Source organism: Falco biarmicus, chromosome Z (assembly GCF_023638135.1).
Source record: "Falco biarmicus isolate bFalBia1 chromosome Z, bFalBia1.pri, whole genome shotgun sequence".
Taxonomy (NCBI): Eukaryota; Metazoa; Chordata; class Aves; order Falconiformes; family Falconidae; genus Falco; species Falco biarmicus.
Genome location: NC_079311.1, coordinates 40,831,470 through 40,855,760, shown reverse-complemented (window position 1 = coordinate 40,855,760; position 24,291 = coordinate 40,831,470). Strand labels below are relative to the sequence as shown.

General features: G+C 39.6%; 1 protein-coding gene across 4 annotated transcripts in view; it reads right to left on the bottom strand.

The window, feature by feature from the left end:
* Positions 1-24,291, bottom strand: part of PTCH1 (patched 1) — a 74,651-nt gene that overhangs the window by 30,255 nt on the left and 20,105 nt on the right. For 3 of the 4 annotated variants that reach the window (XM_056324915.1, XM_056324913.1, XM_056324916.1), the window contains exons 3-12: positions 14,583-14,772; positions 13,210-13,279; positions 12,997-13,088; positions 11,348-11,546; positions 10,593-10,714; positions 9,292-9,439; positions 8,388-8,519; positions 7,930-8,085; positions 7,206-7,304; positions 5,720-5,845 (exon numbers count right to left, since the gene is read on the bottom strand). In XM_056324915.1, the coding sequence (XP_056180890.1) occupies positions 5,720-5,845; positions 7,206-7,304; positions 7,930-8,085; positions 8,388-8,519; positions 9,292-9,439; positions 10,593-10,714; positions 11,348-11,546; positions 12,997-13,088; positions 13,210-13,279; positions 14,583-14,772 (1,334 nt within the window). The remainder of the gene's footprint in view (positions 1-5,719; positions 5,846-7,205; positions 7,305-7,929; positions 8,086-8,387; positions 8,520-9,291; positions 9,440-10,592; positions 10,715-11,347; positions 11,547-12,996; positions 13,089-13,209; positions 13,280-14,582; positions 14,773-24,291) is intronic. The other variant, XM_056324914.1, reaches the window with a different exon arrangement.

The following is a 24,291-nucleotide window of genomic DNA, read 5'->3' as shown; positions in this document are numbered from 1 at the left end:
AAAAAAAAAAAAAAAAAAACCCTGATACAAAGAGGCCCTTTTTCCAAAATGAATGGCTGCTTTTGGTATTGAAAAATAAGGCCTCAAAACTGGCAGCTCAAAAAAGGTGATACCTAAAATCCATCTTTTAAAAATTCATTACTTCCATGTCAAATACACAATACAAATTACCTAAATAATACAATTTTTAATTTCTGTGAAATTTTTTATTTATCTGTGAAAACCAAAGTACTAACACACTGAATGATTTTTAGGGGTTTGAAACTGTCAAAGTATAATAAAAAGACTAGATACTGTTTTTTCTTTTCTGAAAATTACAGAATTAACCAGTTATGTAGCTATCTCCTAGTAACTTCAATCATAAGTATACAAAAGTGGTTTATTGGCGTTTCTCTTTTGTTGTCTTCAGCCTGCCTGAATCAAGATTTTCATCCTGCTGCTTGTCTGTAGGCCTAACTACTAAAAGAGAACTTACCTAGTACTTAAAGCCAAATTAGTATTTAGCCACCTTTGAGAGAAAAGAGCCAATGACTATTTCATGATTTATAAATACCCACACAGAAAGGTAAAGACTTTGAAATTAAGTGATTACCTTTTGATCCTCTCCAAAATTAATTGAATCTGTCAGAAAAACAAATGGCTGCTGTTGCAAGCAAGGTGTTTGTTGGACCTAGATCATACAACTGCTTTCTTTATTGCTGCTAAACCAGAGAAGGTTGAATCACCCATATAACATAAATAATTAGCTGTGTCTAACTGAGATCTTCTATCAAGAATCAGTTAAAATTTATTGAGTTTTGGAAAAAACAGTTAAGGCCTAAGTCAGTAATTCTTACTCCTCCCAACATCGCTGCAAATCTAACAAGTCCTCTGTTCCTGCTCCATAAACTGCAAATACTTCATGCCTTATCAGTTCCTTCTGTAGACCCCAACATCCTTGAATCTCAAATGCCACTATACCTGAAAACTAATACTTCAAGTGTATGGTAGAGACACCATTAAAGTTATAGTCATATGTGATTTATTAGGAAGCATCGAAACTAATCCAACGACACAGAGTAAATCTGCCTGTTAACATGGCATCCCTTTTTAGAACTACTACATTTTTCATTGTGCCATTCTGATGTTGATGTACTAACCCTGCAACTAAAATATTTTTAAACAATGCTCTCTCTCCTGATTTGTACTTACATAGATCCCTAGTGCTTAACACCACGCTTCCTATATATTGTACACTGTCCTTCCTTCACCTACCTCCCCAGAATTTCAAGGATGTAATAGTTCTCAGTTTTCACAGTTAAATACAGAAAATACTGTTCTTGTATCAATTATAATTTGTTGTCCCATCAAAAACCCCCCAGTGACTTGATAAGAGGAGGGAAGGAAGAACTGTTGTGGAGTGACTCAATCTCTGACCTGATGCGCCAGTCACCACCTCCCCTCCCAATACCACACAGACATGTGGTGGCTGGGAATGGGAATGTATGAGAACGTGATCATAGCAGTACACACAGTCTGTAACAATTACTTTGATTAGAAAAACACAAAGAAAAAGCTGTGGTAGCAGTGCTTCCAGAGTACAGGCAACCTGTCAGCAGCACCCAAGCTGAGAGCACGCTTAGGATTTTGGGGGACAGGGCACCTTCTCTCACCCCTTTAAAGACAAATGGTCAAACTGAAAGGGCCCCAGACCTTTTCCTTAAGAAATCAACAAAGACAAGATTAGTCCTAGAAAGGATAAAATGGGGGCTACTTAGTGGTATAAAATGAAGGCATTCAATGAAATGAGATCAGAGAGTAGTAAAAAAACTTCCATTAATCAGAAAAAAATGTTGGTCACTTTCCTGAGAAAGATGCTCCACTTTTTGCATCTTTCCATAATGCACAGCCTAAAAATATTACTGCTGCTGCAACTGTTAACGGAGACAGAAGAATGGCAGTCTGTGCTGGAGGCAGCACAGGAGACATGAGCCAGGCTGGCAAGCTGGGGCCCTGCTGAAGGTATGTGCTGCTATGTGCCATTCCCGGCAGCCCACCCAAGGAGAATGAGTGTGCTGTATAGCCAGAGTTGATGAACAGAGGAGGAGGTCTGTCAAGGAAACTTCCACCCTACTGCTCTCTATCTGCAGCTCCCTCCTGCCAGCGTCCAGACCCTGATCCTCCTTTGCACACACACCCCACACACCCCCTTTCCCTTTGGCTTTAATTTTGCTTGTTAAATTTGCACGTCAGGAGCAGGGAAAGGTAAATGACATGGGTAAAAGGAGGGGGACAAACCACTTCAGCATAGTAAGATACCTGAATGAGCCTAAGAACTTACGTTCTTTCCCTCCACAAACCCACCACCACCACCTGGTAGTGCACTTTTACATTTAGGAAAAAAAACATCATGCTTACAGTGAGGGAAAAAAGTTACTGCTAAGTTATGGGGAAAAGTTCCACCCCTGCTCATTAGTGAATCTACAGCAGCCCTCTGCTGTTAGGGGGGAGAGTTTCTGGTGTATGCGACAGTTAGGTGAATTTTCCTCTTTCCCGGGCAGAACTATTCCATAACAGTCTCTGAACAGTCTGTCTGAGGGAAGAATTCAGCCCAGCAGTAGTTACACTCTGCCTTGCCTTGCCACTGCAAACTTCAAAAACTTTCAGTGGAGTTCTCCGATAATGTTCTCCTCCTCCACAATTTTAAGAAATGAAACACATCTGAAAACTCAGAACCCACTTCTTCAAAGTCCTGAGCACTCTAACAGGTGATTCTTGTGACTGAGTATGTGGGACATGTTCAGCATCTCAAAGCCCTAAAATGGCTTAAATACCCAGGGGCTAACAAGATCAAAAAATGAAAAAAAAATAAGATGGTAAAAAAGCTAAACCAGTTTCTATCTGCTTAATGGATTTAATTTTAAAAATCTCACCTTCAAAAGGATTTATTTCCATTTTTTGAAATGCATCAGAGCTAATCCTAAGAACTCCCAAGACAGCATCAGACTTGCAGTGTTTGAGTTCCATAAAGTAAATGAACAACTCAAGAGGTATCAATGAACTGCTTTAGCTGGCAGAACAGAACAGAGGCCAAGGAAGAAGAAAGCATTGATATGCAAAATGTGAGTTTCTAACTAAAACTTGGGCTGGCAGATGCAGGAAACCATTTATTCTCCTGCAGCAGCTGGGTTATTTTACAGATACTGGGCCTCAAAAGTTATAGAAACTTTGACAATTATCTTGCAATGTCTTAAGAAAAGTGAATGAAGAGCAAAACAAGGTCAAGAGCAATCCTTTTTTTAAGCCCATCTGTTAAAAATTCACTATCTAGATGAAAAGAAGGCAGCATCTGTGAAAAGTAAATGCAGTATTTCATTGCTTTCAAACTCTTGCTAGGAAGCTATCAAAGACAGCAAGGACTTCTTGTATAAACAAGCCTGAGTAAGAGGGAGAAGGAAGAAGACGACTGTAAATAAAGCAAGCCATATATAAATACAGACCACCCACCAAAATCTGCCATGGTTATCTGATTCTGAATGCTGTGATTGATGTATCACCTGATTTTTATTTTACCTGGTGAAGCCAGGCAAAGCAAGTAATAGATGTTCCTTTCTAAGAACAAAGCATGTTATTTTAGTGGTTCCTAACTTATATACATATCAGTTATATATATTGCTTTAGCATCAATAAATCTTCATTACAGGTCTCCAGCTGCCCTTTTTTTGCATGCCTTTCCATCTCTTATATACATATAAGGCGTTACTACATGCAAGCAAAGACAAATTACAGAGGCGTGTGAGAAAAGATTGAGCAATTCAAACATTAATTTCTGGACACTAAAATGTTCCTACACATAGATTCCATATTAATCACTGCCTTAAAAAGGACTTTGATCATGATGAATTATTCTGAATAATATTAACATGTTCATACATGAGTATGTTGAAATCTCACTAGAAACTTTTTGTTTGTCATTTTGCTATGCAGATTTCATTTTCTGAACTTTCAGTGACTCAGTGTACAGTATGGCAGCAGGCAAAAAGAAGAGTCTTTAGGAAAGGTATAGTTAACTTCTACTCTGATTACAGTAACAATTCTAGCTGTTATATGTCTCCACATATGTTCCAAAGGCACCCTGTCATGGTCTGATGTGAAGAGTGAGAACAGAGAAAGGCGGAGCAAAATTTGATCAGATAAGAAAGAATTAATTTTGGTGGCTCCCCCTCAACAGCTTAGCCATGAGATTATGACAAAATGGCCCACCTCTGGTGAGTACTTTTTATGAGATTCATTTAGTCTGAGGGCAACTTCTGTAAAGACAGGTATGACAAAACCCGACAAAAGAATCCTTCTCTGATTCCTAGTGAAGATCTCCAGTATCCTGTTAGCTGTTTAAGGTACATGTTGAACGTCTGAAATTGGGCCACAGATTTAGGATACATGAATAACTTCCAACAGAAGAAATGTTACACTCCTTCACACACATATCGACACAGGTCTTTGCCATAAAATAAAACAATTCACTGTCACATCACTTGTCAGAAGAGACATCTAGTTTTTGGCAAATCAGCATTGCTAAATACTGCTAATCATTCAGGACTAAGGATCTAGTTTTAGTTGCCACAGACATTTGCTGAACAATGCAGAAAGCCAATGAAGCTTTTACCTTCTCTATTATTCACTACCGAATTGCCTAATAAGAAGGCAATAGTAAAGAAATTATTAATGCTTATTGGTAATGTAACTGCAATTGCAAACAGTTTACCATTTTACAGCTTAATGCAAGCACACTCAAATCTCTGAAAACAGCAGTAACTGCCACACGTATTAAGAAAAAGCACAGCCCTTGCTTCCTCTGGATAGCCAAGGGCTCAAGGAGAATGAAAAATGATTGGAGAACCAGACTACAGCGGGAAGAAAATGACTACTGAAAAAGTACAGTTTGCCTGCTCTGCACCAAGGTCAGACAGTGCCATAAATTGCTTGTGTCAGGAGAGAAGCTCCCAAAGCTTTCTCCAAAGAGCCCCTGCTTTTAGAAGAAAGTTTTCTCCAGCATCCTTAGTATTTCATATTCCTGAAGGTGTATTGGTGTTATTATCACAAACAAATATAAGAAGACAAAGAGAGAAAAGGAGAGCCAGTGACACAGGGTTCAGCACATAAAATTCACATTTTCTTTCAAAGCAGTTGGAATTCTTGGAAGTCTTCTCCAAGTTTGCTAAAATGACATTGGGAGTAAGGCAGTACAAACCACTGCAGTAATAGTATGGAAAATGCGTATTTGCTGCTGTCACTGCACTTTTTTTATAGTTTTTAAGGGCAGCAAATGAGACAAATACAAATGAAAGAATTAAATTCCTACTGAGTAATGTTACAGTACACACTATGGTACTGTCTACTCCTCTCAACTTAAGAATGCGTATCTTTCTGGAGACTTGTTTCTTCTTAGTTGCATACATCTTGGTTTTTTGCACTCAACGCAGCTGTGATGGGACGGCGTATTCTTTCACCTGCTAACAGGATGCAAGAGACTCATTTCCATGAGAAATGGGAGGAGCAGAATCCAGGACAGACAGCAGTTGTTATTACCCAGATCTATGGTAAACAGCGGCCACATACTGGTTCAGTGAACTGCAGCAGCATTAAACACAGACTTTAACACTACCACTAACTGGTATCATCACTGGCCTTCCATGATAGGACCATGCGAAAGAGCTAACAAAACAGCGTGTAAACTTACTTGGAGTGAAAATGCTCGTAAAGCAGGAATAGGGATTAAGGCAGCCATAAAGAAAGCAGTAACATTGCTGATAGATGTAAGGGCTACACTTGCCCCTGTTCGCTTCAAACATTCACCTGTTCTGTCCTGCAAAACAAGTGACTCATCTTAGAAGTCAAGCAAATAAAGTGATGTCCTGCAAACAAAGGAGTCATCCTACAGATACAACACGGTAACAGTGAAAAATTATTACAGTGAAACTCTGAATACAAGTGTGCATTTGAGAGTACGTGAGAATAAGCAATATACTAAGTAAACTGTTCAGGAGAAAAGCAGATGACACATGAAGTGCTCAAGTTTTTTGAGGGCTGAAAACATTATCAAAGCTGATTCTACCTTCAGAACACAAAACTAAATCAGTACTGACATTTTATCAAATACATCTGTAATTAAGTACGATGTATTTTCTACCAGTGCAGTCACTTGGTGTTCTCATTTTTCAGACAAAAAAAGCATGTATTAACAGCGCAGGGGCATAACATAGCTACACATCTTGAAGACGTATGTAAGAAAACAAAAACCAACCTAAACCCCAGGGACCACACACAAGAAGTGCAGAGAAAAACCATGATAAACACATGACCCTTTCCCAACCCAACAAGCTATTTTGAAGCATATGGAGGTTATAGTAGAGTGAGGTTGTGGTGGCTGCATGCCAGACCAGCTGGAAAGAGCACATGGAAGACATTGCCTGTACAAAATAGAATGGGCAAATATACATTGCTTTTAAACAGTTTGTACTTCGGATATGAAACTTTGGACTGAGGGTAAAAAGGTCAATAAAAGGAAAGGATCATAAAAGTGACGACACCTTAGATTTCATAACATTAATACATTATGTACGCTTTGAAATGTCATGGTCAATTATAAACATCAGAAAAGTAAAACAGAAAAATATTCAAAATAAATTTAAGACCATAGCAAATAAGTGAAGGTAACAGTTGATAGAGATAAAAATAAATGTTTCCTTTCTAAGCTGTCCTCCTGCTCTTTCTTTTCACCTTAACATTTTTGGTTTCTTCCATTAAAATAATTCTATCACTTAATTGTCAGACTTATATTGCAGTTTGTTCCTAAATTTAGATCAACTTTCGCAGAAATTTTGGGCAGAATTTAGATTATGTAAATTAGCCTTTATATGATAGCTATAAATCAAAATTTCAAGACAAAATAAATCTAAGAAACTATTAAAAAAAAAAAGCCTAACAGACTGTGAACATTCTAAAACATTCTAGGATCACATGTATTGCCCATTGTTTCCAATTTTGACAGAAATACAAATTTCCAGACCCTAGGAAAGCCTACTGAGGAAAAAAGTGGGGTTTTAAAATCATTATTAATTAATTCTGGATACAGTTATCTTTTACTATATGGAGCTTTTTTTTTTTTTTTTTTTTTTTTTTTTTTTTTTTTTTAAATCTTCCCAAAATCCCCATTTTGTCATTACCTCAAATGGAATTCTCTTATTCTGCCCTGTTTCGCTAAATGCATGTGCCAGAAGGAAAACATCATCTACACCAACTCCAAGAGCAAGAAAAGGCAAAACCTTGGGGGAGAAACAAAACAAACAAAAACCAGTAAGTTTTTTTTAATGATCTTCCATGCAGCTAGCCATTAAATGGCTAATTAAAGCACCTTTTACATTACACTGTACACAAATCCAAGGGTAAAATGAAAATCAAAAGGATGCAATACAGCTGTTAACTTTTATTCTGGAATACTGCTGAGAAGCTTGCAGTGTACCATTTACAGGTACAAAATCTCATCAAAAGTAATTCAAGTTTTGGGTTGACAAAGAATATCTGATATTAATTCAAGTTATATTCAAAACATTTTCAGAATTTGAACATCCTGATATACTCAGACGTAAAGATAAAATTTGCAGCTTCTTATGTATAACTAGATACTTTCACTCATATTGGGACACATAAAAATCAAGTAACGCAGAATGCAGGAACTATACAAACTACACAACACCTGCCTTTTTTAATATCAATTGGTAGCATGATCACTTAATTTCTTACAGCATATAGCTATGAAATAGGAGAAAGGCACAAGTAAAAATCTAGAGCCAAAATACTTCTGCAGCTTTTTCCCCCTTAAGTTTCAGTTGTGTTCATTTACCAACAGAGTACTTGTAATTTAATAGCAGACTTGTGCCTCCTAAATACCTGAGTTGTGGCAGCATTAAAGGAAATTCCAATCAATGAGCACAGGCCCAATCCTGCAGCCACTGAGAGTGCAACCAACAAGACTCCTGCCAGCCCCACGGCACCCTGAGACTTGGCACAGTCCCACCGCAGCATTGTTAAACAGGCGTAGGCAAGCTGAAGCAAGGGGGGGAGGGGAAGGAGTTGGAGGGGAAAAAAGCAAAATATTAGAATGGATTATTCTTTAACAGCTCTCTCTCCCCACCCAAAATACACATCCTTACAAATATTTTTAAATAGAATAGACACATCACAGATGTTACACTGAGGAACAGGTGACAAGTCTGAAGCAAAAGTCTACAAAATGTAGTTTTTATTTTAAGTATGCCTAAAATGTTCTGGACTACTGACAGGTAACAAAGCAGATACTTAAGCCCTGCTCTACTACCAGAGAAAATGAAATAGATTCATTTTATTACCATTAACAAGTAGCCACTTGCTACTCTGATAACACTGACATCAGAAAATGACTTCAGGATGTCATCCAGAGTGGTTGTAGTAAAGGAGAGCACTTTCTGAGTAGAGTTTTGTGCAACACTTTGATGAACAACCTATGAAAAGAAAAATAAAACTTGGTGTAACTAAAGAAAAAAAACATTACTATCTTCTACAGCACATATCTGAAATCAACTACTTTTGTGTTCATGTTCCTGCAAAAGCCCACACCCTACACAGAGATGATGCTGACACTACACAAATGTGTTTTGTAATTATTTCTTGCAAGCTACTGATTATCAGACAAGAATATGCATCCTTCAGGAACAGCTACTGCATTCCCAGGCCATTCTAAACATCTAACTTGAAACCTCTTCTCGTAACTTCATCATGGCTATGCTGCAGCACGTATTCTGCCTCTAACCCAAGGCCAGGGATCTCTTTGGAGCGTTCCTCTTTCCTCTGCTTGACCATTCCCAGAGGTCAGAAGCAGTGCAGCAGCAGTCAGCACTTGGGACATGGAGACCAGGCACAGTCACATAGCCTCCCCATCCTGGCTGCCACTGGGAGAGCAGCCCATGGCTTCTAATGCTTTCCAAACACCTTTAGAATAACCACACTAATCAAAAGCTTTTAAATTCCAGCTAGGTCTTTGGTTCGTTCTCAGTCCCAGAGAGCAAGGAGCAAAGCCTTCATGGCTTCTTGTATGTGACTAAGCAAGCAGTTTCTTAATTGGAGTGGGAGGAAATCAGCTTAAAAACTGGGAGGCAATGATTCAGCTCTGGTTTAAGCATCTTCCTTGAAAAAATATTGTAAAAAGCTGTGACAGAAAGCAGTGGATCTTAACAGGACTTTATAGTATGGTATCTACATTATTTTCAGTTTTACCTCAACATACATCCTCTGCCAGGCTTCTAGAATTGCTGCCGCCTTATCCTCATTCCAGTTGATATGTGAAACATATTCATACCCCTTGAAGTGCTCATACATTTGCTTAGGAGTCATTAACTGAAACATGGTCTGCAAAGCCTGGGCACTGTGGTATGGAAAGAAGAGAGAGGAGGAAGAGGCATAAAATGAGTATTTTCAAGAAATTATCTTCACGGCATCAAGTCCCAAACAAGACCCTAAGAAGAGCCTGCATGGGTTCTTTATTTTATAGGGCACATGTTTGTATTAAAATTTAACAGAGTACAATTACTCCACCGTGTATTTAGTGCAGCTGTACTGATCTATGCAGTACTGAGGCTAAATCTGGTTTCACTGAAACTAATGAGAGTTTTGCCATTATTTTCAATAGGATCAGTTTCAGGAGCAAAGAATGTAACCTACAAATCAGTTATAAAGATCATGATTGATAGACAGGTTGCTGTGAGGATGCCATAGAAATGGTTATTCCTACAAGATCTTGCAAATGCTGTTGGCAATTTGTTATTTGAAGACATTGGTCTTTTTCACCTCTCGGAAAGAAATGCCAGATTAATGTCCTGATGCCTGACAAGCTGTGAGGAGTACACATTGGCAATAACTATCCATCCTGAGTTTCCACAGTATGCAACTGTATCCAACAATTTTAGAAGCTTAAGGAACTATGTTATCTTTCACTAAAAAGATATGCTTTGGCTGCTTGTTGAAAGACTTATTAGTGTTAAGTGTGAATGCAGAAAAGGTCAAAATTCATATTAAAAGCCTGAAACCAAGGTGTTTGTTTCTCAAAACAGTATTCAAGATATAGGGACATAAAAATAGACTTTTGTCTACATTGAGCCTGAACAAAAAGTTCAGTGGAGATTTTGGAATTCTGAGAGAAGTCAAATGAGTGTGCACATTATCCAAGTTATTTTTTCCCCTTTTTCCTTTGATCATATTTCGAAACATGATCAAAGGTGTTCAGTGCTTTTCAATACTTTACACACACATTCTAAACAACAAAGTTGCCAGGAAAAAGATTTCTTTCTGAACAACGTACACTATCATTCTGAGATCAGAAGCAAGAAGCGATGACGCCTCCTTAGATTTAAACTATCTAATCACTCCTTTAAATTGTGTTGTCTTGAGGCATGTCCTCCTAAACCGGGACTCATTAAGACACATGAAAGGCAGTAATTTTGCATGATCCTCCCACTATGCCCCAAAACCCAAATTCTAACAATGAAAAACTTTAAAATTTTCTTTAAGCATTTGTTTACCTGACAAGTTTACCAGAACTGTTCTTGACTGTACCACCAATAATTAACTCCTCCTGCCAATGCATGTATTTTCTTGACAGTCCATAGCATCCACCACTCAAAAAGAAGGCCACATCAAGAGGCTAGAAGAAGTTATAAAGAAGGAATTAATCAGTTTCATAACCTTAGACAAACTCATACCCTAAGTCAACGCCCAGCGTACTGCAATAATGGATATTAAAGACAATCTAGGAGGTCTACAAAGAGAAACGTGTTCAACAAATCAAGTTGAATAAATCAGCCAGATACTTGTTGGCCAGAAGGCAATTTCTCCAAAGCCTGATGTAATTGATAAAGGGACACATAAAATTGGGGCCCACGCCTTCAAATTCTTCACAAAACCCAACAAAACTGGCTCTGCACGAAGGAAAGCTTTGCTGCGTAAGTATATAGCAGCAGCTGTATTCCAGCAGTGGCTATGTCTGACACATCAGGTTTGCTGAAATGCCACATCACCGCATTGCCATACCCAGCCAGTAGCTGACAACTGCACTCTAACCATAAATACGCAGGATTAAGCACTGCATCACAGAATGAGGGAAAGTTGATGACTGTGGGCTAACAGCATATAACAGGAACAGAAAAATGACATTATTCAAGAATACAAACTATATATTGCTTGGTAGAAAATGGTACCTTCCTCACCCCTCTGTGACCTCCCCCCCGCCACCTTGGCCTCCCTTTGAAAAGATATGCACAAGGACAAGCAAACTTACTTTGGTGGAATTTTTATTGGGAGCTGTGATTGGGCAATCAGGATCAGCAGGATTCAGGCAAGGTCGATCCATATAACCATGACCAACCTCTGCTTTATTCAGCATTTCTTCCCAGCTCTCCACTTGGTAGTTTATTTTCTTTAACTCTTCCAGGAATTCTAAGGGGTCAAAGTTGATCCACTGCAAAGGAGGCTTTCCTCTGCAAGAGAAACCAGGAGAAAATAACACACACAAAAAAGACAAAAGAAGCACTGAAACAAACATAATTTTCAAATTCATACTTGCACAAATAATTGAGTTATTAACTCTGTTACAAGTTAAAACCTTTTCTGGTAAGGTTGTTTCATAGAATGTAAGGCATGTTTTAATTAGATTTGTTTATGTACTTTTCTTGCAGCCCAGTTGTGATTTTATCAAAAATACTCAGTTCTTACAAAGTTATTGTATAAAATGGAATATTCACAAGTTAAAAATACTTCCATTTACAAGCAAAGCAAAACAAATCATCAAGCACCTAAATAACAAAAAAGCAGCCAACTGCTGCTTCAAAGAATTAGGGGGGGAGGGGAGAGGGAAAGAAGAGAGGGGGCTGAGGAAAGAAAGCTTTTCTCATAGTATCAGATTACTTCTTGCTAGTCTAATAATCATCTTGCAAATGTAATCAATCAATATAACTGATCTTTGTTTATCTATAACAATACTGGGCTCCTTCAAATGCCCTGGCAGCTTGACTATCAACCATCAAGCTTTCCAGCTACCATGGCTGTCACCAGTATCACTGTCACATCTCCCACCCCCCACTTCTGAATTTGTGATGTTGACAGACTAGAAAGGCTTTTGGCTGCCTTATTCTGTGGTTCAAACCACACTGTATCTGCTTAACCAGGCTTAAGCCATTATTCCAAATCTCCCAACCAGAAAACACAAACCCCCTTATTTCCCCATCTAAAACTGTACACTAAAGGTTAGGAGATGGCCATTGCAAATTGCGTTTACAGAGACATGCAAACCAGGACAGAAACAATAACTCAAATGCTAACTCTTGCATAATTAACAGAAAATGCCTTCACGAAGATTAACAATTAACTCTTTAAAGGATTCAGAGCATATAATATCACAGTTGTAAACTGCGAGAAACCACCCATAAAAGAGGCTATATGGTTTCTTTAATGATCTCATAAGCAAAGGATTTGTTCTTTATGCCTTAGGAAGACTTGACATTTAACCCAATACATCTTCTTACGTATAAAATGCTCAGCCAATCGATAGTTTTGTATTTTTTTAGGGGGGAGAAGGGGAACAAACAAACAAAAAAAAAACCCACCAGAAACAAGCCTGTTTCAGGGTGGGAGGCATAAAATTCTTAAAGCTTGAATTCAGAATTTACATTCTGTTTTGCATGCTAGCAGAACAGGAAAAATAACATAGGATTTAAATTAATGCCTACAAATCATCTCTTAGAAACAGGAAAATCGTTGTTCAATGAAAAAAAATTCCATGCATATTTTCTGTAGAGACCCTATACTTTTCTCTTTTATTCTTCTGTTAAACCAGAATCTAAATAAACAATGGGAATGCAACTGAAAAATCATAGAGTTAATACAATTAAAATCAGTCAGACCAAAAAGTTACAAAAAACCCATGCTTACAATAGATAGGCAGTTCCTGACTGTAGCTTTGCTCCCTCCCAGAAGCAGTCCAATGGAGTGATAATTAAGCAAGGATAAAGGTATTCTATGATCTATGAAAATGAGAAAGGAGAAAAACTCAGTTAAACTAGAATGTAGTCAAAAGCAGCACAGGCTGAATCATGAGAACACACAAATCTTATTTTAACTTAACTAAATGCCTGCTACGCATACCTGGTCCATATAACCTGCCTCTGTGATGAGTTCTCCTGATTTATAACACAAATGTTCCAATTTCCACTGTCTGTAAGAAATGTAAAAAACAAATGTTTTTTTCTTTTGCACAACTACTGCAAAGTTATTTTAAAAATTTAACAGACATTTAAAATTGCAACTCATAAACATATTGGCCTCAATCAGCAAATCATCAAGAAAGGCACATGTTATTCAGCATAGTAATAATACATCTCACAAAAAAAAAAAAAAGCAAAGGCCTTTCTTTTTGTAGTTACAGACTAGACATTTGTTTCAGTTATTCTCACATTCTCTGTAAAACTCATTAAAAGTAATGGAGCTGCTTTTGGATGTACAGGCTAGTCAACACATTTTAAAGGGGCAGAAAGCCATCTTTGTATAAATGAGACTGCTTGTGACTTAAGATAACATTCAGTGACACACGTGAGAGAGAACCCAGATCCAGCTCAGATGACTAGAACATTCCCAGCTGGCCCACATACGTGGGAGAGAAGAAACCATTAAGATTTCTGCCTGCCTTTTTCACCTGTCTTACAACTTCCACTGCCATGCCTTCTAATGCCTAGACAAAGCAGGAGCCAAGTAAAAGGATAACTAGAGCCTTGGCATTAGTAGACTGAGACATCAGTTGGATGTGGTGAAAGATGGGGTTTCATGCCTTGCAGGCAGCATCCCTAGGCACATCACCATGTAAGCAGTAACACTGAAGGAACCACTTTTCAGGAAGATATCTCATTAGCCTAAAGCTGGTACTTCCTGAGGTGCACATTTATTGGTTTTTTGTTGGACAACATACAACTCCCAACCTTCAGTATGTGCACACAGACACTGTGAGGGCCAACTCTGTTAACATCTGTTATTAAACACCTGTTATTCCACTCACTGCCATTTCTCACACACCTGCATTTCTCCCTTATATCCGAACTATTGGAAGGATAGCAACCCGTGCCGCTGTTCAGTGATTATGTACCTCATGGTGGTGTCAGCGACTGAACTCAACTCTAATGTGGAAGGAGTTTCAATGTTAGGAATCCCATTCATAAGACCCTATGTCCAAGAGCACAGACTAACTCCTCTTAACCAAGAGAGATGCTGGACACTGCAGCACTGCTCATAGGTATAACTCAGAATCAATTCCAACACCACTTATCCCATTTTATTTGCTAAAAGCCAACTTGTCACTGCTATCATGCCACAACATCCACTACCAGAAACCAGTGACATTCAAATCAAAACACAGTCATAAGGGAAAGGCTCTGCAGTGCTAACCATTTAAAAATACATGGAGGAAAGCATGTGCCCCCTTCTTAGCTCTCACAGATGATGAAGCAAACTTTTGCTTTTCCCCTTACCTGTTGTACATATAGACATGTACTCTGCTGGCCTGAAGCGCAGAGTCAAGGTGCTGTCGGAGTGCCTCTGTTGTTAGTACATTAGCACCATCTTCCTGTGGAGTCTGGATCATGAGCTGGGGGTTAAACATGGCCTCTTCTCCAATCTTCTGCCGTGTGTAATTTAACTCCTGACTCACTCGTCCACCAACTGATGGATAAACATCAACAGCTTCGTATTAGGCAGTAACTGCTTATTCTGGATTCACTTGATGAGCATTCTCCAGTCAGAAAAACTTGACCACCTGCATGGACTATTCTGTCTCAAACTGATCACAGTGTAACTCTAAAACTAGTAACAGCTGCATTGTAACACTGCAACAAAACCCATATTCCTCATTCAAATACCATTGCCTCTGCTGCAGTAAAACACTGATACATAAACTGGAACCTCAAACACTTTTTTCTACATTATAACCAATACCCCCTATGTAAAAATTAAAAAAAGAAAAGCCTTTTCCTTGCAGACCAGACCAAATCCTATGTTACAATTTCTTACACTTGTATAAACAGTCTGCTGCAATAGCACATTTCAAGATAAATGGCTTAATTTACACTCTTCTAAATAATTGGCAAAGGCAGAAGAAGAATGTTTCTCTTCAGTTAAAAAAAGGGACAACGGAAAGACTAAGTGAGCATGAGTACTTCTTTCAGCCTTAAAGAAAAAAGAAAAATACCAAATTTGTATAAAGATACACAGTTTTGAGCACAACAGAAAGGACTGTCTACAGCTAATTTACCCCAGTGGTCTGGTACCTGTATAGCACGCTGCGACACACGAGATCACTCATGCTCAGCATCTGTCTTTAAACCCACATGAGCAGAACCGTGTGCTCCATATTAAAACATGGGCGGGGGGAGAAAAGGAAAAAAGGCAAAGGGAGACTGCAGAGTCGATGGGCTCTAGAGGGAGCTATATTCAATTTGCCTTGCCAGAAAATATTACATAAAAGTGGAAAATTATCTTCCCTCTTACAAAAAAAGCATTCAGCTAGAGTTCATACACTTTCTATAACCTCCCCTGTAGTCTCTCTAGCAAATGCATATGGGAGGCAGGGTCAATTAATTCAGCCCATTAGCTGAATCAAGACTACATCCAGATGAGGCAGAGAAGAATACCACCAACATGTTGTTTCCATCTCTTACAATTTATTACCTTTATTGCTCTGCTAAGTCCAAGCTACAGACCCGTCTGATTTGTTACATTTTTTTCAGTCCTAGTCAGCTTGGCACTGGTGATCTGAATTACTGCCAAAGTTTAGTTCTGTAACAGTGTGAACAGAAATTAGGCATGTACATCTATCTCTCCCTAGGCCATTCAACAGAAGACTGGTCTGTAACCAGTTGGCAGTGTGGGAGATAATGTTCCCAAGCCTGAACAGGGACACACTTTTTCAATCACTTGGGCCCTCAACCCACCCGTAACTACCCTGGGGCTCAAAGGACCACCAGGCAAGAAACTGGGACCCTGCATTGATAAAGCTGTCAGAACGAGACCCTCAACAATTAAACCACAGTCATTCTGGCACAGAGCATTGCTTTCTCATTTAAGAATTCTTTGAAGAAAGAAATGTTTCCACAACACACTCTATTTTTTCAGCCTGTCACATGTGGCATTACATCCTTCATACCAAGCAGCAGTGACCCGCTCACAGTAAGAAAAAAATAAAAATCAAAGTGCAACTTTCTTACCTAGTCCCTTTATAACTCTGAACATCCCTCTTACTACTGTGAGAGAACATACAATCCTTGAGACTGCCTATGTGTTGTAACAAAAAGCTATTGTTAATTTTTATCAAGAATTAAATCCTAGAAATTTCACTTATCAGGCTCACGTTCATGCTCATTGTCTTTCTCCATCAACTAGTAGTCTATGGTATGCTAATAAATTTTGCTTCATCTTACTGGAATATGAGGTGGGGGTAAGGGTGCAGAGTTATCTAATCTGTATGTCCTGGAACCAGAGCTTTCTTTTGCAGCCCTTTACACTACAAGTGCTTCCAAAGACAAAATGTCCTCTCCCTCTTTTGTGTCTCAGCGCCAGCCGAGACAATAAAGCCCCAATTTTATGAGGACTGTGGAGCCTACCATAAACTTCTGCTCCTGGTACTATATTCTATCCCATTCCACCACCACCACCACCCCCTTTCCTTTTTAATTTAGTCAGGACTTGAACCAACAAATCATACTTCATTCAAGACAAAGGGCAGCATTCCTATCTCTGCTGAAAGTGACCAACTGTTTACTATCAACAGAAATGATTGCTTCCTAATCAAGGTCCTGTCAAACCACATTAACTTCACTGAACAAGGCAGATTTAGCTAATCAAAATTGCATCACACAAGTCAGTCATCAGAACAGAAGGTAGTTTCTTCCTTTTTAACATTCAGAACAGGAATAGCAAAACCACCCAAGAAGGCAGGCGCACACTCCAGAACCCAGCAGCAGATCTGCTCTACATTCTTCTTAAGGCATTACACCATTTAATTATTTCTTTGGTGGGTCCATTATGTACATTTATTCAGCTAAATAGTGTAAAGATAGCTCCATAGGCAAATGTAGATAGGTAAAATAAATTATAAATGTAGATTGCAGAGGAAAATTCTGACTGTGAAAGTCAGATCATGTGAAAACATATGAACAGATGAGAAGCAAATGGATAGATGTATCAGCAGCCTTTCAACATATCAGAAGTACTAAAAAGCAAAAGGGCGGGTGAAAAAAACCTGAAGTTCCTACCAGTTATATTTTCATTTATTTTAATTGAAAGTTTGCAAATATCACTGGACGCTGCCATACACCAGAGATCTTAAGCCCCCAAAATCAGCACAATCATTTGCATATGCACTTTGTAAGAATCAAAGTCTCTTGTTGCCCGCGCCTGCCATTCCCCACCCTCTCCACAGCTGATGCAAAAACCTAGGAGAGAAACCACTAAAAATATCACTGCGATGTACCTGAAGCCTCTGGCCTCATTGTGCTGAAGATACACAGTACTATGCTCAACACTCACATGCTCTGCAGAAAGTCATTCTTACACTTGCAAGAAAAAAACCAAACAATACAAGCATCATAGTCATCACAGGATTCCCACCCTATAGGACAAATGATGTAATGGAAAAAGCGATCAATGAACAAAATGCTGGTGTTCTGTGTTTTTCCTTTATGGAATCTGCTTTCTTGTATTTTGTGACAGCATTTTACACTCAAAATGCTACAGACTTGAATTGTATGTGTGGCATACAGTACCAATACCTGTCATTTTACTCTGTATCAAAGAGGACTGTTTCACATTCTGGTGACAAAATCCACACATCACTCTCCTCCTTCAATATATCAAAAGCCACTTGATGGCATTCCAGTCCTTTATTACATGATTCTTTATGATCTATGCCTAGATGGCCAGGTTGGTGGCACAAGCTGCCACAAGCCAAAATGCTGATTTAAGTAACAGATCCGTACACTGTCTCATGGCCAGTGGTAATGCAATGCAGCAGTTTGTACCCTATCCTTCCAGCAGCATCACCAGATTCTGGGTGTCTGCCTACTAGAAATGAGGCACTATGTCATCTGTACATTTAGCTAACTTTAAAAAGTTTTAAAAATCACAAGAAAGTAATAACACCAGTGTCCGGGCACCATTTCTCAATATATTAGTTTCTAAGTCTCAAGAACATCTTCGAATGCCAGTGTCCAATATGAGACAGTTTTACTGACAGCATCTTTGTTGTTAAAAAACTATTTTTTCCAAAGAAAAGTGTCTTTCCCTTCCCCCGCTCCCCGATATCCACAGGCTTTCCCTTTTAGCTCTTTGCCAGAACACATGAGATCTGCCTTGAGTAAGTCAGCATGCCATACCACAAAACACAATGCTGCTCTTCCTGAACTTCCCCACCAACTTGAACAGAAGCTGGACAAGGTACTAAATTCTTTGCCCTTCTGAAGGGCCTGAAGAGAGCAGTAATTGTCAGTATGGACGCTGGGTTGCTAAGAACTCTGTAAGGACCACCGTGTCTCCCTCTCCCAAGAGCAATGAACAGCTGTCAGATGGTAACAAGTTTTTAGTGATACTTAACTTGAGGCAGATCTGAACCCATGACCTATAGGTGAAAGGCTCTAGATCCCATTACCAGGCACTGGGGTCACAGTCCCAGTGTTTCAGTCATCACACATTAAAATGATTCCGTGCATCTTGAGTGAGAAGCACCCAGAAAAAAAAACCTGCTTGCCTTTAGTGTACATTTGCACAATACTGATGCACCCCCCAATGACATAAAAGCATAATCATATTTGTTTTCATTGCATAATTTCTGACAGATTTCCTTCTACTGACTTACCTAACAATTTCAAAGTTACTGGGTCATTCAGCTTATACGCTCATTTCCACTGCTAATGTCAGTGTCATACCTACACCTTTCTCACCATTAGCATTCAAAATTCACATGACGTTACATTAATTCACTTATAAAGAACTCTGGAATCCACCACTGGGAACTGCAGTCCCTTCCACACTGAGTAGTCTCAGGAATAAGTTAGACCTCTGCTACTAAGAGATCGATCCTAAATCAAACAATGAGTAATAGCCAAAAATCACTGCTTGCTAATTTACTGTCCAGTGGAGCAAATGCATGAAATATTTCTTTCTCAGAATATCTTACAATGTTCCATTTCAGCTTACTGGAATTGCACCACATAGCCTGGGGTTTTGTTATTTTTTTCAGACATGAACACTGTTTCTATTAACCATTCAGCAGTTACCTTGTGCATAACTGTGCAACAAGTAGCTTAATAGAGAGCAAGCTCTTTATTAAAAAACAAAACAAAACATTCCTGAGAGGCGAACACTTGGGATGAAAATGTTTGCCTACCAATGGGAAGGACATACTTTGAGAAACAAAAGCCAGGATTTCCAGAAATACCTACTGGTTTTGGAGCCTAAGTTCTTCTGTGACAAGCTTAGAGTTGCGTGAATGGAGCAAAATTCACTGCAGAACCTCCCTTCGGAAGACTATGGGCTTTAAGGTGTTTCCACATGAGCACTTGTGGGGGAGAAGACATGCTTCTGCTTTGTTTGAGCACCAGCACCTTTTTAATTTTTCCAGGACTTTAAATGCGTAGCGTTAAAGCAATCCAGGCCAACCTTTTGACAGTGATAACTCAAAGCAATAAATTTGTACATCTAATAGTCATGGACACCTCACACAATTTTTCATTTCATCCCTCCAGAAGATGCTGACCCTTTTTGATAAATCATGTGTGTAGATTAGTACTCTTTGCAATGTTTACATTATAGCCTGAGCAACAGCCAATGCAGGCAACCTCTGCAATTTGCAATACCTGTTATCACCACAGCATGAACCAAAGAGAAACAGAAAATAAAAACCCTTTATGACTCAGTAACCACACAAAAATAAAGACTGAGAATAATATCCCAATGTGTTCACCTGAGACAACCTCAAAAAGCAGCGGTGTGCAGAGAAAGACAAGAACAGCCCATACATGCAAGGAGACCAGAAGGCCCCCACTACACAACGCATTCTACCGTGGATGAGTGCTGGGGAAAGCTGAAGGCACCTTGTCTTCTCACCCTTCAGCGCTCTCCCCCTTCCAGGATGGGAACCAGAAAGGGTCCTTGCTTTCATACCTCTCTCCCTGACATCCTAACACAGCCTATCTCCCTTAACTTTGCTGTTAAGGGATTCCTTCTACTCCATTTCGTCACATAATCTCTCCTTGTGCTGTTCCCGTATGCACCTCTATTACACACGTATACAGCTGTTACTCAAAAACTACTTTCAGCCCATTACATTGGTACAGATAAGCCAGCCAGCCACAGTTTTGCCTCCCTGTCCTGATTGCCTACCAAGGATTAGAAATGCTCACACCTGCCACACAGCAGAAGATGGTACCTGATGACACCTGCAACACTCTATTTTTACGGAGCACAGACCTCATGAGAACAAAACATAGCAGCCAACTACTACTCACACTGCATCAAAACCTCCTCTAAAGAAACTGAGATAAAGAGTTGAAGTTCTTGGCCAATAGGAAGATCACTCTGCTATTGCTGGGCACAGAACAATAATGGCCTTTTGATTTAAAGCTTCCTGTTGCTCTCTAGGGAGTTCCGTCTTCGTGTTCTCTTGGATGTTTGAGCTTGTCTGTGCTGCTCTTTGTCAGCAACAGAATATAGTTTTTCTGCACACAGACAGTATTAGTTAGCATCCTGATAGAAGACCAAGGAAAACAGCACCTTCCTCAGAATTATCATTCTCTAGGCCTGACTGCCAGAGTACAGGAGTAAACTGTTTGCTGGGGGGAAGTGCAAAACACTTACATTGAAATTTAAGTTTAGTCAGTACAAGAAATGGGACACGTTGTCATGTCTACTTCTTTTAAACTTTTAAAATGCTGTCTCCTTGTAGAGGCAGAACTGCTATTGGTTTACATGGTTATTGGCTACCTGCAATGATTTTTTTCTGCTCATTTATTTAACTATGCAAAATAAAGGCTTCATAGGGTGTGACTGAAATAGAGCTACAAGAAAAAAAATATCCTTTGAGAAATGATGAGCTTACAAGAGCTAGAACACAGTGGTAAGCAATCAGCATCTTAAAGAGATTACATGGTCATTCAATAGGCTGTGCAACAGCTCAATGAAAAATTATCATTTTTATCATGTAATTAGACATGATCTATTCCAGCACTGGACTACAGGCAGTCAGAAATTCCATGCTGTGTCTAGCTTTTCTCGAACAGCATTTATTCTGCTGAATACACATATCTGTGTCTGTACAGCTCACATTGAATAGCAATGGTTGTGTCTGGCTAGGTTAAGACAGCCTGCACCCTGCCATCTCCCTTTGCCCTACCGTCTCCTTCCCATTGTCCAGCTGGACAATCTACATTTCTTCTTCTCCGCTACTATAATGTCCAACAAAAGGACACTGTCTATCTAGAATATCATCACATCCAATGTGAAGATTAACCGACTTCAAATCTAGAAAAACACGGTGACCATCTCAACCATTTCTGTCACACTGAGAATTAGGTAACACCAGGTTCTTTGGTTTTCCTTAAAAAATATATTTAAAAAAGCAAAGATAAAAGACTGTTGCCTACAAATGCAAAAAAGTTACAAAAAAAACCCAACACCAAAGCACTTCAAAAGGCTGCTTTTTATCTCCCAAGCCATCATATGATACCAGTTAAGTTACTCCTCACACATGCTGGGGATGGCTCCAGTATTGCTGTTACAAATTTCATTAATGCTGACATGATTATGAATAGCAAAAATAAAAACACACATCAAAGATGGCTTTTCATTCTGTCACAGTTTGACAAAGTTTAGAGCTGTGACAAGGACACAAAGCTGTCTGCATACTCAGGAAGACAGCCCAACAACAGCTGCCTCTACTTGCAGTGGGAAACCTTCCCTACAATTTTAGAAGCCAAAAACTTGTCTTTCTGAAAATCAAACAAAAGCTGTTTTTACATGTATGCATCTCTGTTGCCCATAGGCAGAAAAATATTATTTCTGACTGGGTAAAATAGACAGATTGCTAAAAAGTATTATATTTTTTGATGCATTTCTTGCTTGATACCCCTCTGGGTTGAGAAACTGGAAAAGTGTGGTAAAAAAACCCCAACAAACCAAAATGAACAAATTTAACAGTACAAACTGAAAAAAAAACATGCAAGCAGCTTTGAAATGTACCATAATATACTAAATTGGTACACACAATTCAAACTTTCCAATTAAATAAAAAAAGCAGTAGCGTCTTACTGAGCTGCGACACATGCCCTTGGTAACAGGATATGAGCTGTTCACCTCTGGGTCACTGGTTCTAATCCAGCCAGGAACAATAGTGACCACAAGTTGTTTACCATCTGACAGCTGTTTGCTAGCTAATGTGAAATGAGTTGGTGGTCTCAGTCCATTTCCTAGCAGGCAGGTGTCCATATTATAGAAAACCACCATCACAATTGGCATCCTTGTTGACCAACCCAACAAAGAGACCGAGGAATGAATGGGCATGGAAAGCAAACTATCCTTTCTTCCAAAGACACGGTTGCTTCAGGTCAGAGCTAAGTCACAGCTTTTGGTGGAGAAGCCCATCTATTGAATTTTCAGGCTGAAGCAGCAAAGGAATAAAGGACTCTAGACTCTGCGTTTTCCTAGAAATCTAGGTGATGGCCTACCGTGAGGATAGGCAGCTAATACAGACTATTGCAACTCTCCAACAGTTTCTGGTCATGTAACAGTTTACACCTGCTGAGGAGCAAAGCTGAATTTTTATTTTTCGGTAATTTAAGAAAACATTTGAGCATACTTCATAACAGGCCAAAATCCCCAATTGTACATGAAAGTGACTGAGTTCTGCTGAGAAAGGTATGTAAGGGGCTTCAAGGTCTAAACCTAAGGATTTCGAAACAGCTGAATATAATTGTTTTGAGTGAGTTTAACTTGAATGAGAACTTCTGCTGGGTAATATGTTAAAAACAATTTGCTGTGTTGTTCCACAGCAGTCAGCTTTCCTCTAGGCCCAACTTTTCATTTAACCTCTCAGTGCCCTTTCCTCAAATATGTAATTGTTTTCCTGTGTGGTTAAAAGCAGCATTTTTAAGTCTTTTCATCTGTACTCCTGGGATAGCACAAATTTCATCTGTACATGGAGTAGCACAAAATTTGAATGCAATTTTTTTAAAGGAGTAGCAAACAGCAATGAAAAAACTCTTAAACCAGAACCTTTTAGGGGATACCATTTCCTAAGTAGTGCTTTTAGAAGACGGCAAAACTAACACAGAAAAATGAAAGGAATGAACATGTTATGAAACAGGGTACAGTTTCTCTCAAGTATTCCCTACCAGCTGCTTGCTGTACCATCTGTTGTTGCCTAAGCAGCTTCCTTCTGAATGGCTTTGCACTGAAGCAGAACTGCTCTCACTGTTGGACACAATCAGGTCAGGTCAGCACTCCCCCCAGCACTGAACCTGCTGCCTGTCACGGCTCCCCCCACCCTGGTATTTCTTGCTAGTCACCAACTCCCAAGACAGCGCTGCATCTGTCAGGAGGCCCATTTTTCATAGTTTGCCTGCTATTCACACCGAGCAGTAAAGAGTGCATTTCATTTTGTGCAAGACACAATCAGAAATTCCCATCAGATACCCCAAGTGCATGACCATATGGCCAACTGTACTCTGAACCAGAAAGGGCTGTGAAAGAAAGTGAAACAAATGACCAAATTCACCCCACAACACAACCTTTCTTTCCTACTTTTGGCTACTCTGATCATGCAGGTAAATTCACTTCGCCACCAAGCCCACCGGACTACCACCACAACCCATGCTCCCCTTGAAGGCACAATCAGAGCAGCTCTAGGACTGGTGGGGACAGGCCCCTGGCACAGCTGCCATGGCTACACGGGCAGACGGCAGGTTTTACGGAACAGCACTGTTAGCCTGAACCATCTCAAATGCGCCCGGAGATGCCAGGAGCTCCTTCCCTCCCTCCCCTCTCCATCCCTGGGGCCGAGCACTGCACCGCAAGCTGGTCCCTGCACCGGTCCCTGTGGTGGGCCACTCACAATGGCACCCCCCATGCCCCAACGAGCAGCAGGCTACCGCACTGATACACTTCTAGCACCACTCCTTCCCGCTGCATCTGTGC